The 17321-nt window shown below is 29.1% G+C and overlaps 1 protein-coding gene across 1 annotated transcript in view; it reads left to right on the forward strand.

The window, feature by feature from the left end:
* Positions 1-17321, forward strand: part of LOC142326852 (G-protein coupled receptor GRL101-like) — a 289318-nt gene that overhangs the window by 105192 nt on the left and 166805 nt on the right. Inside the window, exon 2 of the mRNA XM_075369587.1 lies at positions 5832-5972. Within this exon, the coding sequence (XP_075225702.1) occupies positions 5832-5972 (141 nt within the window). The remainder of the gene's footprint in view (positions 1-5831; positions 5973-17321) is intronic.

The following is a 17321-nucleotide window of genomic DNA, read 5'->3' on the forward strand; positions in this document are numbered from 1 at the left end:
AATATCGTTGACACCACGTACCACACCCTTTCAGTTTTCAGCATAGTCTCAATAATATTTTCTGGAATAAGCGCGCCGAATTCTTTCCGGCGTACTACCCTACTCTGCAGGAACTGATCACATATGAATCTTTTCTTTGTCTGAAATTTTCTAATGGCCCTTGTGCTAAAACTTGGATATTTATAATTACTGTTTAAGTTTATTAATTGAGAATATTATATAATTATTATTTAACTAAAATTTACTTATTCTATTAATTAATGGAATTTAAAACAGGTTAGACAAGTAACTAATAAATAGGATTTTCAACAAAAAAAACTCATTAATCGCGTAAGAATTTAAATTACTTTTAATTTTTTTTTTTACTCTGTGTGATTTTACTATTATAAAGTCACACAAAATTGGCTTTTAAACCAAAATAAGCTTTTAAAAAGATATCGTAATAAAAAAGTAATAATATAAATATTAGGAATATAAGTATTAACAATACTGGATATCTATATATATAAAAATGAATGTTTGTCTGTCTGTATGTCTCTTATGCCTTCCTAAACCGTTCATCCGATTGCGATGAAACTTTGGTGAATTGTTATGCGCACGCCCGCGAAGGTTTCTGAATTAGTTTGGACTCGCTAGGTGGCGCTGGGGTCGAGATTTTTGAAAAATTGTATTTATGGTCCGATTTGGCTGATATTCAGAATATATATTAGTTACGTGAAAAGAAAAATTTCTGTAAAAACTATACCCGCTAGGTGGCGCAGGTGTCGAGATATTTACGAAATAAACAAACAAATATACAAACAGACTTTCTTCTTTTATATATATAAAAGGCAATGATCGTATATGTGTCCGCTGTAGACTAAAGAACTACTGGACCGATTTACGCACGAAGAAACGAAGGGGGAACGGGAAAAGTAGGAGAGAGGGAAAAATTTAAAGGTTAATTTTGTGAAATTCCGATATGCTCAGTTTTTAATGTTTTATCAAACTTTCAATTGTGTTCATTTAATCTGTTCATTTAAACACAAATATCTAACAAGTATAGGTATTCTCAAATCTAGCAATAGCCAAGCATTGCCGGGTCTGGTAATTTTTTATACGTGAGACTTTATCTTCTATTTTTATGGATTGTTTTAGATTTCTTTTAAATAAGTTAATGCAAGAAATTTATCGGATGTTAAAATATTAAATATGTTTTGTTGTAAAGAGAGTTTGAAAAAACAGAATTTATTCAGTATCATGCTGAAATTGTTTTATTTCATTCTATTTGCTTTATAAGAGTTTAACAGAATAACGTACATTTATGTTTGAATTGAGAAAGCCACAGGGTATTTTTTAGAAACAAACGGTTGCGATTGAGAAATATCGTTTCTTTTTAAAATAGTATAAAAGTATTTACTTAGTTTATTTTACTAAGAATTTAATTAATTCTTTACCATTTTAACTTACATTTTTATATCATTTTTAAATAATTCTATTTCTAGTTACTAAATAAAAGATAAACTTTATATAAATCTGGAAAAATAAATATTTGAAATAAATTGCTGTTTTATATTTAAAAAATTTAGCCTAGTATTTTAGTGATTCTTTGTATCTGACTATTTATATAATCTCTGTTAAAATAATTAATTTAAATAATTTTATATATAAATCTAGCTTAAAATAATTATCACCCTTAGGATATAATCAAAATTTTCAAAGTTATATTTTCAGTATGTTCATTTGAAATACAATTTTTCAAAAACTTATTTAGAATAATATTTAATTAACATTTTCTATCATAACAATCCATTACTTAAATGTTATTAGTGGAAAGCTTTTCCCCAAAAGATAATATAAATTATCGCTATATTTAAACATTAAAAAATATGTTCTTATGTTAACCACATTTAATTAACCTTTTTTATTTAACCTTTTGTTAATTTTTTTTTTTTTTTTTTTTTTTTTTTTTTATTCTAAGCTTCAGAATTTAATATTGTTTAATATTTATGAGGAAACAACATAAAAAGAGTTTTAAAAATAATTTTATAATTAAGTCGTTTAATTAAGTTCATAATTATACAATTTTTCTACTAGTTACAATATTTCTCGAAAGAATAAACTACATGAATTTGTTGCATTACTCTATCCCAGGTTTTCTTCCAATATATGCAAAGAATTTGACGTACAATTTTAATTTAATGACAAGTATAATTTCACTGAAATTAATAATATTAATTGTACAGCCAGTCCTTGGGAAGAGAATCAAGGTTTCTACTTGTAGCTTTTTATATCTTGTATTTCTGAGGGAAATACATCCTGGTATGTTGCCAATATATCCTGATCGGGAAAAAGGCTTAAATCGAAACAGGTATATCAGATACAGGATGGGTATTATTCGAAACAGTACAGGTATTCTCAAGATGCAGTACGAACCCCGCTATAACATGACCATCTGAAGACAACCGTTATACTCGCGTTATAGCAAACCGGATTATTTCGAAGATAAACTGATAAACGAAAAAAATAATTCCAATTAAGTTAATATTTTAACACAATTAAAATATTACCGAATATTAGAATTAAAAATGAAAATATTAGCGATAAAATAAAATGTAGAAAAACTAGAAATATAGTCCTAAGTATGAATTACGCAATAATTACATTTTTGTAGCTGGATTTCATTTTCACACACTTTTTTTCGGAACGGTAAAACTGCAATAATTGTAAAGTTTTTTAAGCTCTTTCCTTTATAAACATTGAAAATACAGTTCTCGCAGTAACTGATTTAAATCCAAAATACCGTAAATTAATGCACAGTACTACTTTATTAAAGCACAACACATTTGAATGTATACTATAATTTAACACTTAGAATTAAAACAATTATTTGAAAAGTAGGAAATTATTTTTGTTTGCTTGTAGTTCATATTTATTTTTTACAACTACGTGTAATTACACAAAAGTTGAATTTATTAGAGTATTTATTTATTCTGTTTAATTTATTATTAAATACGAATACATAGTTAAAATAGGTTTCTATATTCCTATTAAAAGTAGAAATATTTTTACATCTGGTAACAATTTTTCTTTTTTTTTGTGGGGGGGATGGAACATCTTTCTAACCACGTTATTTTAAACGGCGTTATAGCGAGTTCGTACTGTATTAATAAATATAATCATAAAAGAAAATTGTGATCGTTTTTATTATGTAACTCTTTTAAAAAACGTTCAGTCTAATATTAAACATTTATTCACAAAAGATTATTCTGCAAATTAAAAATAGAACATGCACTCTTGATTTAAATCACAATTCACCTGCTAATAAAGTTATGACGTCAAATTAATTTATACCCTATCCATCCACAATAACCAAACTATTATGTAATAAAAGATTTATTTTCTTTCGTTGTGTGTGTGTGTGTGTGTGTGTGTGTGTGTGTGTGTGTGTGTGTGTGTGTGTGTGTGTGTGTGTGTGTGTGTGTGTGTCAAGATGCAGTACGAACCCCGCTATAACATGACCATCTGAAGACAACCGTTATACTCGCGTTATAGCAAACCGGATTATTTCGAAGATAAACTGATAAACGAAAAAAATAATTCCAATTAAGTTAATATTTTAACACAATTAAAATATTACCGAATATTAGAATTAAAAATGAAAATATTAGCGATAAAATAAAATGTAGAAAAACTAGAAATATAGTCCTAAGTATGAATTACGCAATAATTACATTTTTGTAGCTGGATTTCATTTTCACACACTTTTTTTCGGAACGGTAAAACTGCAATAATTGTAAAGTTTTTTAAGCTCTTTCCTTTATAAACATTGAAAATACAGTTCTCGCAGTAACTGATTTAAATCCAAAATACCGTAAATTAATGCACAGTACTACTTTATTAAAGCACAACACATTTGAATGTATACTATAATTTAACACTTGGAATTAAAACAATTATTTGAAAAGTAGGAAATTATGTGTGTGTGTGTGTGTGTGTGTGTGTGTGTGTGTGTGTGTGTGTGTGTGTGTGTGTGTGTGTGTGTCAAGATGCAGTACGAACCCCGCTATAACATGACCATCTGAAGACAACCGTTATACTCGCGTTATAGCAAACCGGATTATTTCGAAGATAAACTGATAAACGAAAAAAATAACTCCAATTAAGTTAATATTTTAACACAATTAAAATATTACCGAATATTAGAATTAAAAATGAAAATATTAGCGATAAAATAAAATGTAGAAAAACTAGAAATATAGTCCTAAGTATGAATTACGCAATAATTACATTTTTGTAGCTGGATTTCATTTTCACACACTTTTTTTCGGAACGGTAAAACTGCAATAATTGTAAAGTTTTTTAAGCTCTTTCCTTTATAAACATTGAAAATACAGTTCTCGCAGTAACTGATTTAAATCAGTTTGTGTGTGTGTGTGTGTGTGTGTGTGTGTGTGTGTGTGTGTGTGTGTGTGTGTGTGTGTGTGTGTGTGTGTGTGTGTGTGTGTGTGTGTGTGTGTGTGTGTGTGTGTGTGTGTGTGTGTGTGTGTGTGTGTGTGTGTGTGTGTGTGTGTGTGTGTGTGTGTGTGTGTGTTTAGGTTGGTTTATTGGTTATTTAGTTGCTGATCTCATCCCGAGTTTATTGTGATGTGATTTACGCCTATAAAATAATTCCTGGAATTGTGGATTTTCATGAAAGGCTTAAAGACCTTAAAAAAAGCCTTGAAAGCCTTAAAATTGTGGATAGTCTTAAAAACGTTGTGGATGAATATGCTAATAAAAACGTAACACCATTTTTTTGTCAGCCATATTCGTTTTGAATTAAAAATTTTTGATTACTTACGTGTTGCTTTCAACATAAAGAAAACTCTCCTTACCTCTACGTATTTTTTTAGAAATGACTATCTCCTAAACTTACCTTACAGTAGTAACCTTTTATAGTTACAACTCATCTGCTGTTCTGTAATGGCGCCGATAGAAGTGGCCATTGTTTTACGTGTGGTAAGGCCGGCCATACACGTAAAGTTTGTAAGCAGGACCCTCGATGTACCTCCTGCAAGTTGTACGGTCATGCGCCCAGAAGTCAAGGATGCAAGACGGCCCCGTCTGCGTCAGGAGTTGTGTCTTCACAGTAACGTCATGGTGTCTTTGAGAGGCAGCTCCAACTGGAATGGGTGGGAGGCTTCGGTCTTCCACCTTCAATGATCGGGTGGGGACTCCTTTGAGATTCCATTGAGGGGGATGTAAGACCGTAGTCTCGGAAGAGTATCCCTTTGGGGGATTCCCCCACTAGAGGCGAGACCTCAAGACCGGAGTTCCGGTGGGGAGTTCCCTTTTGGGGATTCCTCATTTGAGGCATGGCACGCAAAAAGACCGAGTCTCAGCTGTCTGGGTGGAGCTTTGCGTTCTTCGGAAGTAGTTTGAGGTGAAAGCATCCCCCGGAGCTGAGTTTATGCTTAATTGCGTGTCCGGCTGCAGGGGCCGGAAAACTATAGATGTATAAAAAATAAGTCGTCTGTTGTGGAATTCCCATTATAGGTAGATAAACCTTTTTCACAGTCTAATTATTTCTTTCTTGTTCTTGATTCTTTGGATTGAGTAAAATCACCCCCCTGGATCCGAAAAAAAATGTGCGTGTCGAGCGGTTTTTATCTTTGGAATTATTGTGTTTGAAATGTCTGAGGATCTGTCCGGGAACTTTGATTCCTTTCCGGTACCTGCATATAATGTAACATTTTTTACAAAGCAGGATAATACTTACTTATGTTTGTGAGATATACCTGCATGAATGTTTTTAATATTATTTATTTACTTTATTGACTTGTAATATATGTATTTTTTTATGATTACAGCTGATCATAGATATTCATTCAGTTGCAATTCAAGTGATTCTGTATTTCATTGTGATGATCGAACATGCGTTTCACCGAACAATGTGTGTAATGGAATACCAGAATGCCTTAATGGAAAAGATGAAAGTGTTGCAGTATGCGGTAAGAACGTCGTTACTTTGTATTTATTATTTTTATATTTTAAATTAAATATATTATTTCTTTTTTATTTTAATTAACATATGATAAGATTACAATAATAAAATATTTGAACGCAATAGTTAATTAGATTACTGCACTTTCATTAAACGTGGAGTGGTACATACAGACTGGACAAATTTAGGAGTTTATAATATAATTAATTTGTGTCTCCCTAAACCTTATTGTATGCATATCTTGAGATACAATGAAACACTTTTTTTTATAAGATTATTTTCACGTAATTTTTTGCCCTTTAATATTATATCAATATCATTGATACTAATTTATTTATTTTTATCCTAATTTTTCCCTCACTTTCTACCGTTTAGTTTTCCAAATTTTAATCAAATTTCTATTCTTTACTTGGAAATTGTACCACCTACATAACAGAATAAAATTAATATTCTGACGAAAAAATTTGATATATATATAAATCTAGTGGTTTCTGTGCGTCTTTTACTCTTTCACGTAAAAACTGCTTAACCGATTGAGCTAAAATTTTGCAGTACATAGTTTTTATACCTGGAAAGAATATATGACTATTTCCATTATGAAGTGTTTCACCGTTTCAAGATGGTGGCTGTTTTAATTGCTTGTAATAACTAAATTATGTTCCTTGCCGATATTTAACTTTAGTATGACCATACCGTTGGTCAAATGGAATTATAAGACCACTTGAAATTACTTTGACATAATTACCGTCCCTTAATATTATGTTACTATCACTGGTACTAATTTTTTTCCTATCCAACTTTTTCCCAGATCTTCTACCAAATTTTATATGAAGTTTTCCAAATTTTAATCAAATTTGTGTACTGAACTTGAAAAATATACCATCTATGACGTTTGGAAGACCACTAGAAGGCAATATTTGAAATTAAATTTTCTACAAAAAAAGAAGCTTTAGAAGTCCGACAGTGTAGGGATACATTCCTGTAGACTTGAACTTCACTTTTAAGTGCCTCCAGTTTCCACTTAAAGTTACTTGATCGATGTCAATCAATAAGTCACAAAGGCAGTCGTCACTAAAAGTGGCTGGTCTCCACTTGGAGAATCAATGCTTCTCGCATGGGCAGCTGTACTTGGCTTGCTCCAGAGTCTCCCGTGGGAACAATCTGTATATATATATATATATATATATATACAGATAAATATATATACATTAATGTATATATATATACATTCCAGATTAAAAGCTGTAAATATTGTGTACAAGTCCATTTTTTTCAGATTATGTTGTTCACAAACTGTTCCACAAAAGATAAAAAATATAAAATTAAAAAAAAACACAAAGGCATAACAAAAAAAAGGCAGTAAAAAAAAAAATTAGAAACGAAGTATGGTCACCTCCTAGTGGTATTTCTCGGGTAATTTTAAGTTCATGCAAAATACTTTTTTCTTACCCATACGAAGGACGGGTAACAAGTATAACTACTGATTTTAAGATGGGGGCTGACTATTCTAAAATCTGAATACTTCAGGTCGTTCAAAGTTTGGTGTACTGTGCTGTACAAACTGCCGATCTGAAAAAAATACAGTACACTAATAATTTTTATAGATTGATTAGGCTTTAATTTTTATTTATCAGCATTATTCTCACAAGCATGAAAGTAATGAACACAGTAGGATGTAGGGGGATTCCGTCCGGAGGCGGAACCCCCTGTATAAACTTTACAGATTTATAACTTGTACAAAAATTTCTTTATTTTTTGTTAACCATAAAAATTAATAATATTAATTTATCAGGTAAACTTCCTTGTCACTCCCTCTTCAATATCAGTTTTTGCCTACCACGAATGATACTGTTTCAAAATTTTGAAAATTTTTTTCTTTAAAAATGATGTTTTTTATTTTATTTTATTCAAACCTTATCTTCTTGAAATTTTTGCTAAAATTTGGCCCTTTTGAGAGCAATGGAATTAATTGATTTTTTTTTCTATAGAGACGGAAAAAACCTTTAATTTTTTTGTTATATCCTGTTTTGCTTAATGATTTTCCCTTTGAGATTTTAAGTCTTAAGTTTTTTAATCAGGATGAGGTTTTTTAAATAAATAATATTCCGTTAAGATGACTAGAGCCTAGGTTTAATATTTAAAAAGTATTTTCCAAAAAAGTTTGATTAAATTGTAATATAATTTTTGCCTGTTAAAAGTTTTACTGTAATAAATTATTTATATAAAGATTCAGCCGGACTGAACTTTTTCTTTCTTATAAATAATTTATATAAATTTCTTATAACTATTTTTCAATCATTTTTGCTGTTAGTAGTAATTACCAAAACTGGGAGGGTATTCTAAAGATAGATAAATCTTCCAACTTATAAAACGACTAAACTGTAATAAACAATAAAAACTAAGAGAAGCATCTGCTTATTTGCGATAGTATGCATTTATACTATTAAAGACATAGTATAGTATCTTTTTAAACAGTTCTTTGTTTATCACTCTCCGTCCACCGTAGTCTCTATTATTTCCGCTTTAAGGTCATTTCCCCTGCACAATAAGAGTATCTACCTACATACATAACCGCAGGGAAATCAAGATGAAAGTTATCCCAAATCTCAATTTCGATTAAATTAAGTTTATTACAATTTTTTTTAAATTCGATAATTTTGTTAGTCTTCCTATTGATATTACAAAAACTATAAATACATTATGTATAAGAAAGCATATTTGATAAAAATATTAAACGAGAAAAAATATTTAAAGGAATAAATTAGGACCTAAACGTATTGAGTTTTATATGTTACAAATTATACAAGTGGACAGGGTTATATTTTTTCCGTTTAGACGAACATAACCTGTGTAATCAAGTAAATATTTTTACTTCTCTTAAATTCATCAAATAGATACCCTGGTAAATAGAAGTTATGTTACCGTAATATTTAAATAGCTAAAAAGATAAACATTCGCGTCAGTACATAAATAACTGCTGTACGAGATGTTCAAAGTAACTGAAACAGAAGGTGAAATAAGCATGAAAAACAAGAATTTATGCACGAAGTAATATTTGTATTAAATATGTATACCCCAAACTATATCTTCACATCTAAATTATTTATACAGATATATAATTGCGTTTTATGTACACACATAACGAGGGTATGATTTATTCAATGTATACTGATAACAGAACTTCATCTGCATTTTATCCATGCGACGTTATGTACAACCCGTATCATAATTTTGCTTATAATTAATTCTGTACATACAAGTGGAATTACTCACGGTTCAATAGTTATTTTAACTAGTAAAATTATTTGAACTAGATGATATCTGTATGGCATAGATCGGAAACAGTTTCAGGTTATTAATTTATGTCTCGGTTAAACCATATACCGTTGTTGCGAGTATCAGTTTATTACCTAGAAGAAACGTTTTGTCTGAAAGCGTTAAATAAATATTTCCCAAAAAGATAGTTTTAATTTTCATTCTTGTCTCGTTAAATCTATTTATTTTATATAATGGATACCTGACAATTAAATTAAATAAAAACTGTTTCAACCAGAGAAAGACTATCAATTTAAATTACAAAAAAAATATAAAAATAATACGCGTATTTTCAATGAAAATAGTTAATTTATTTTTGTTTTAATTTTTAATTATTTTAAGAAGGAACATATAACTAAAATGAATCCTCAATGCTTAGATAACAATTACAATTACAATTAACTACGATTTTTAAAATAATTCAGTTTTTAGGTGTAGTACATAAAACTAACATAATCTTTCTTTATGTAAATTTTATTTTACAAATTTTACACTTAATAGTTAAAAAAAAGTTAAATATTAAACAAAGGGGCCAAAAACCCATTTCCAGTTCTACTGGACGGATCGGGCTGATTTTTTTCTTATTCTTTGCCTAAAATGACCGTCAGGTATGTCATCAAGCATTATCGAAATCCAAACTTGGTCTTCTCTGGGAAATACTTAAAAAATTCTTATTTATTCCTTAATTGACGAAATTCCGGTGTTATTTCTCACAGGAAAATTACTTTGAAGTTCCGTTAATGCTTGATGACATATTTTCAGGCCATTCCGAGCACAAGGAAAAAATCAGCTCGATCCGTCCAGTAAAACGAATGAACGGACTGGAAATAGGTTTTGAGCACGAATTTTACCTGTAGTAGAAAGGAAAGAGAAAGACAAGAGGGTTGGGGACGAGACAAAATGGAATAAGTTTTTATCCAGTTTTTTTAAAATATGCATTACTTTGTAATAATAACGATGCAAAGCAGCAAGGAACCACTAGTTAACATAAATAATTTGTTTTAAATATAATTATGATATTGAGGAAGTCAAAAATATTTCATAACAAAGTTGTAATATTTTCCTGGCATTGGTTATTTATTATTATATAGTGGAAAAAAAATGAACGATACACGAAAAAATTACGTAATGATTTTTGTGATGGAGGTAATTTATGATGAAGTATTATTGTAAAATTATCATTATATGTTTTTTTAATAAACCAAAAAAGTTTAAAAAATTTTAAATATCGATATTTTTAAACTTTGATCTGCTCCCCAATATTGTCCCCAAAGTATTTTTTTTTGGACGACTTACACTACTACTAAGCCTAAGAACACAAAAAACTGTTACAAAATATTCAATAGGGTTATTTTTTTTCAAGGTCCGATCGGTCGCGAAATAAAAACCCGAGTAAAAATCGGAAGAGCCTTTGCGCATATTTGTTGCGCAGCGTCTTTAGTATGGCCTTCAATCACGCCGCGTCACTTCGTTTAGTTCTGAACACGCGTTCGTACGTATGTAAGGGTGTTAGTTTATTTTGAGATTTAAATCATTTGACTGAATAATCCGATTTTGATGAAATTTTGTTACGACACTGGTGTAGGGGTATATGAGGCAATTTGAAGGTAAAGGTTTGTGGACAATATCTCCAAGGGGATAAATAGTTTTTTGGTGTCAATTTTCTAAACATTTTGCAAAGTTAACCCCACTTTATATTCAGATCAGTCATGCATGCATGCTTATCTGTCTCATTTAAAAAAAGGTTTCCCTAAATTCCCCCTTCTTCCAAAATTGAAACTATATTTTTATACAAGGGTTCTTTGATGATTGGGTTTCAAGTAACGACACTTCTCAGAAATGGTCAACCGAAGACTGTACAAGACTATACACTTCATTTATATTCATACATATCATCCTCACTTATCCTCTGAAGTAATACCTTACGGTGGTTCCGTGAGGCTATAAAGAAAAAGAAGGAAAGACTGAAATTCTTTGAACATAAAAGGAAAATTTGATATTTTCACATGGTTTTTGACGTGAAAAGATGAATAAACTGGTTCCAGAATTTATATTTGTAGTAATTTTTTTGAAAATTATTGTAAAACACAAACATTTGTCACAGGATCTCTTTCAGACTATGTACAATAACGCCATTAACTACCCAGTAAACAACTAAACTTATACAAAAAAAAAAATTATACAGAATTTAATTCTGAGAAAATTTACGAAATTAATTTCAACAGTACATATAGAAGAGTTAAGAAGTTTTACTTTTATTAAAAACAAAACAAACTAAAACGCGGAAAAAATATTATAAAATACTTATTAATCAGAACAAGATTCATGTCAATAATTGAAAATACTTATAGAGAAATTCAGTTATTAAAACTAAATAAAAAGGTAATTAAATAATATATAATTTAAATTTCAATGTGTTATGATGCGAATATTAAAAAACGAAAATTATAGTTTTGAAAAAATACATTGAACAAATTTTATTAATTCACCAGTATATATTTACATCCATATATATATATATTCCTTGTTTCCATGAAGAGCAAAACGTATTTCGAGAAGTTCAATATAGCCTGACCGGGTCTTAGTGTTAGGCAAACTTCGAATCACACCGATTTGTCGCACTATACTGTATGATGACGAATAATACTTCGTAAAGAAGACTTCTACTCTTACCATTTGAAGGTGGTTCAAGATTTATTACCTGGAGGCTTTCCGTTGTATCTAAATTTCTGGCTCTGGTTTCAAGACAACATCACAAAGTTCTATTTTATTTACTGATGAGGCAATATTTTTTAAGAATTGAAATTAAAACTAATAGTTGACGAAAATAATCGTCAATGGTGATTCTAAAAGCCATATCACACAGTAGAATGTAATTTCCAACGCAATTTTTATCGTAATATTTGGTACGGTATTAATAACGAGTATATTATTGGATTATTTATTTTAGAAAATCACCTTACAGGAAATGTCTCTTAAATTTCTTAAAAGATAATTTGCCATCTTTTTTAGAAAACTTTTTTAGTATTTTTGTGAGTTTTAACTACATCATAATTTAATTTTTAGAAAATAAATTACGTTCTATTATTTTAAGTAAATTTAATAATTTTATTCTATAATTTTTTAGTGATGTCGGTTGGATTGAGAGAAATATGTAGATTTGGAATTTCGTTTTAAAATTAACAAAAAACTTCATTCTGTTAGAAAATATTTTTTATTTCTAGTTTGTTGTAATGAAACAAGAGAGGCGGGAATTAAAACACTGAAACTTTCATTCCGGTCACAAAATCTGTCGTCATTGATAGGCGTCTGCATCCTTACTCCACAGATATGAGCAGGATAAGGTACAAAGTTTGATTAGGTATTGGGCGGTTGGTTACTGAACGCCCTTACAAATTGTATAAAATATGAGAAGGCTAACAGTTCTAAGAATATTATTTTTTTTATAAATAAATATCAAAAAATAATATAAATAAAGTGTAGAGTGTAATTATTTTAATCTGTGTTTAGTTCAGCTTATTGTACTTCGAATAGATCGTTTATAAGTCTCTACATTCCTTCATTCTTTTTACAAATTTCATTATAAGCTAGCATACACAGTGGTCTGAGAGGACAGCTTAATTGTCTCAAATTTATCCTGAACTACGGTGATATAACCTAATTTTACGGGATTCCACACAAACAGTAAATTATACGTTAATGCATACGCTCAATTTCGTTAACTGGGCTGCTGGCGCCAACGAGCATAAGTTGTGTATTAGTCTCTATGTGCTTCATTTAACTTCGTAATAGACGTAAATATGAATTAAACTAAACATTTTAAACATATGATTGGAGTATTACATGGCTAATCGTTGCGATTCCAACTTTCTCGGTTAGATTATGGATAACATTAGAAAAAATTGGCCACCCACAATTACCACAATCTAGCATTATTTTAAATTTATCTTGCGATATAAAATTAATAATCCGAGTAACAATAGAATTAAAACTTCTTAAAAAAAAAAAAAATTAATATACAGAATTTTCCACAAAGAAACGGAGAACTTTCAGCACTTGCTCTACTAGAGAAGATAATGGAAAAAGTTCATATAAACATAGATCTAGAATCGCTTTGTTTTCAAGTTACGGCTAACGAAAAATTTCTCCGGATTTCAGCTCGTCTAATAATAAAAAAAAGCCCTACTGTAATTTTAAGATATTTTTTATTTTATTAAATTTACTTAATACGATAATGGTTGCATGTGAAAAAAAGTTTCATATGTTTAGCATACAACAAGCCCCATCTTCTAACAACTCCAGCAATATTTTGGTCATCCCTTACCGTAAGGAATTGTTTCAGACAAAAGTTTTTGGTAATGTTTAGAGGACTAACAACCACTTTAAACTGATTCGATACTGTGCCTATTAAGGAAGGTATGTCGTTTTGTCTTCGAAACGCCATTTTTTCCACCTCCTGGGCCAATGGTTGGTGATATCAAAAAACTTTACTTAGGTTTTAGGTCCTTATCCGAAGAATAGTAGGAACTTTAAACGAATTTGATATTTTACTTAATAAAAAAGTTATAAAGATATTTTGTTTTTTTTCGAGAAAAAGAAACCATTTCCACCTCTGTGGTCCGATTTTGCCCATTAACGAATTCGACCGAGATTTTGGGTCGTTATATTTTATCTATCAATTTCAAAGTGATTGGTCTAAAATTACCGCAGTTGTGTCCTCAAAAAAGTGAATAAATATAAATAGATATATAAATGTATGTATAAACTTTTGAACTGACGGTGGTTTTGGGGTCTGGGGGATGTGAAACGCAAAGATCTGTCGAAATTTCCTGGAAGTCGAATCATAGGCCATAGTCGAACCATTAGAATAGGTAGCTTTCTTATGAAATCCTCCGAAAACCCCTACTGTAATTTTAGAATATCCGACGGAAAACACAAAATTAGGTGTCGAAAACAATTTTTTTTAGGTTTCTAGTAGAATAGCTTTGTTAAATGACTAATAAATGCGAAATATTTAGTAATAAAACTTGTAGAGATTTTAATTCTGAGAAAATTAATTGAAATACAGCCAATAAAAAGTAAACAAAAACGTTTAAAAATGTTTTTTTTTTACTGAAGCAAAACAGACGAAAAATCGACAGATAATCGTATTATTCTTTCTGCACCTAATAAACACGTTATTCTTAATATAGCAAAACAAAAAAAAATACATGGAAAGATAAGTGGTAACGAATATCAAACCTCAGTTACAGTAATTGCTTGAAATTTCCCCTTTTACAATGTGCACAGCACTCTACCAGACAAAATATTTCCAGTGACTTTCTAAATCACACGATGTTCATCAGTATCACGATGATTTACATGGCGTTCATCAAAAAACAGAAGGGTCATTTGCTGGAAATGACCCTTCCGTTCGTAACTGCTGATTCACCGAAGAATATTTAAAAAGAATGCTTTAATAAAAAACCAACTTTTAAAAGATTTTACTTACTTTTTATTAACTTTATTTACACTAATTTTCTAATAATTAAAATCTTTTGTTACTAAATTTTCGTCATTTATTAGTCACTTAACAAAGCTATTGTATTACAAACCTAAAAAAAAATTTACATTGAATGTTTTATTTTCGGATATCTTAAAAACTATATATCTTAAAAACAGTTCTGGGACCTGTTTTATCCTATTTCCCAGCTCAAATTACATATGAAACCACCAACTTTACTCCTTAATTTGGGTTCAAAAAATTACAGTAGGGTTTCATTTTATTAGAAGAGCTGAAATCCAGGAGAAATATTTCGTTAGTTGTGATTCGAAAGCAAAGCGTTTCCAGACCTTCATTTTTGTTAACTTTTTTCATTAATTTTACAAATCAAGTGCTGAAATTTTCTCCGTTTCTTCGTGGGACAGACATTCTTCATATTATTTTTTTTTAAATTGAATATTATTATTATTCATTTTATATCGCAAGATAAATTTCTAAAAAAATTGCTAGATTGTGATAATTGTGAAGGCTAATGTTTTCTATTATCATCCATAATCTAAGCGAGAAAGTTGGAATTTTTTTATTATTATTATTTCTTAGTAAGAAGTTTGATTTTATACTGGTTTTAATTTATTTATAATGGAAAATAGATTTCAAGACTAACTTAGAAAATAATTAACATAGTCATAATTGAATAAAAATAGTCAACCACATTGTAGTATGTTTTAACATTCTATAAACATAATTTTAACATTAATTTCAGTTTATTTTTCATTAATACTATCTTACAAAATAACTAACATAGTCATACTCGATTAAATATAATTGAATAAAAATATCCAGCGGTCTTTTTCCATTAAATACAAGAATACATCTCAAGACTATTAACATGTTAGTCCCTAATTAGCACTTTGATTGAGTCTTCCAGATATGGAAAATTAAACTGTGTTTTTTTTTTTTTACATTTTAAGTTTACATTTATTTGATAACTACAATTGTATAATTATATCCTGCTTTATGAAGTTCAACTTTAATAAAGCAGTTCTTTTTATGTAATTGGCTATATCTACTAGGTTCGTTTGGATCTTAAAGTAAGTAAAATTGATTTTTAATTTTATTAAGGTTAGGTTTTTAATCTAATGTCAAAAATTTAATATTCAGTTTATTTGAAATAAAGACTTTCGCTTTATTGATGCTACTCTTATAACTACCGTAATTTCAGGAGAACATTAGATGAAACGGCAATAGCCTACGTTCGATAAAACTAAAGAAAAAGGTTGGGTCATAAAAAAAATTTTCATGTAAATGCGATCTGAATTTCATTAAAATAAATGGTTTTCAACATTACGAACCTATTTTAACTCGGATGAAAAAAGTTCAACGCACTATATTTTTATTTTTATTTTATTTATAAAAGTATACATTAAAAAAAAAAAATTGCGAATCATGTCACAGAATCGGGTCGCCTGCTACTATTATGGATTGTGTGTTTTGTTTTTTTTTATTTAATCGTTAGTATGTTTAAAGTAAAAACCTTTTAAAACAACTTTGTAAAATAGATACTGAACTTTACGATATATGCAAAGAGCTTAAGATTTATCCTTCCCGTAGTAATAAATTAGAATTATTTTTACTCCTACAACCAACAACGTTCCTGATTTATTTAATTTTTGACTTTTCTTATTCTTAAGAAATATAATAAAAAAATTCCAAAACTGATTTGTTAAACCAACAAAAACTTTTTAAAAATATACCCCCGTACAAACATACTTATTCTTAAAATGTTATAAAGTGCACTTAAAAATATCTCAAATTTTAGGCTAAGAATATTTTGGAGCTCTTTTTTGTATGTATTGCTTTATTTACAGTTTCCTGAACAGTGAAACTATAAGTAAATTGAACAGTGTAATAATGACGTGAAAGGGAGGCATCCAGTGATATCTCCCAGGACAATATAAAGGTTTAAACAAAGTATAGTACAGTAAGAATTATAACGAATAAAAATACAACTAAGCATAACAAAGAACAAACAATTTGAAAATTAACTGTTAGAAACAAAAAAAAAAGTTAAATGGCAACATAGATTAACATAGGCATTGAAAAGAATAAAAATTAAATGGTTAACAGCAAAACAAGTAATTTAGTATAAAAAAAGATCATATGTTATATACATGGGGAAAAAATTCGTTTCGGTACGCCGGAAGGCGGTGGTAGATTTCACCGGTGCCAAAAAAGGAATAAAAAAAGATTTATACCTAAAGTTAAGGAAAACTTCAAATTTAATCAATACGAAAGTGGGAAAGGGAAATGGAGGAAAGGGAAACGGAAAAAGGGTAAAAAGGAAAAGTAAAATTTTGTGAAGTTCCGTAATGTTCATTTTGTTAATGTTTTATCAAACTTTCAATTGTGTTCATTTAAACTATATTTTATTATTTATTTTATATTTTATGTATTTGAGTGTGTGTATATATATATATATATTTATTTATATATATATATATATTATATATATATATATTTATATATATATATACTCAAATCTAGCAACAGCGAAGTATT

This window comes from Lycorma delicatula, chromosome 6 (genome assembly GCF_047948215.1).
Source record: "Lycorma delicatula isolate Av1 chromosome 6, ASM4794821v1, whole genome shotgun sequence".
In the NCBI taxonomy this organism is placed as follows: Eukaryota; Metazoa; Arthropoda; class Insecta; order Hemiptera; family Fulgoridae; genus Lycorma; species Lycorma delicatula.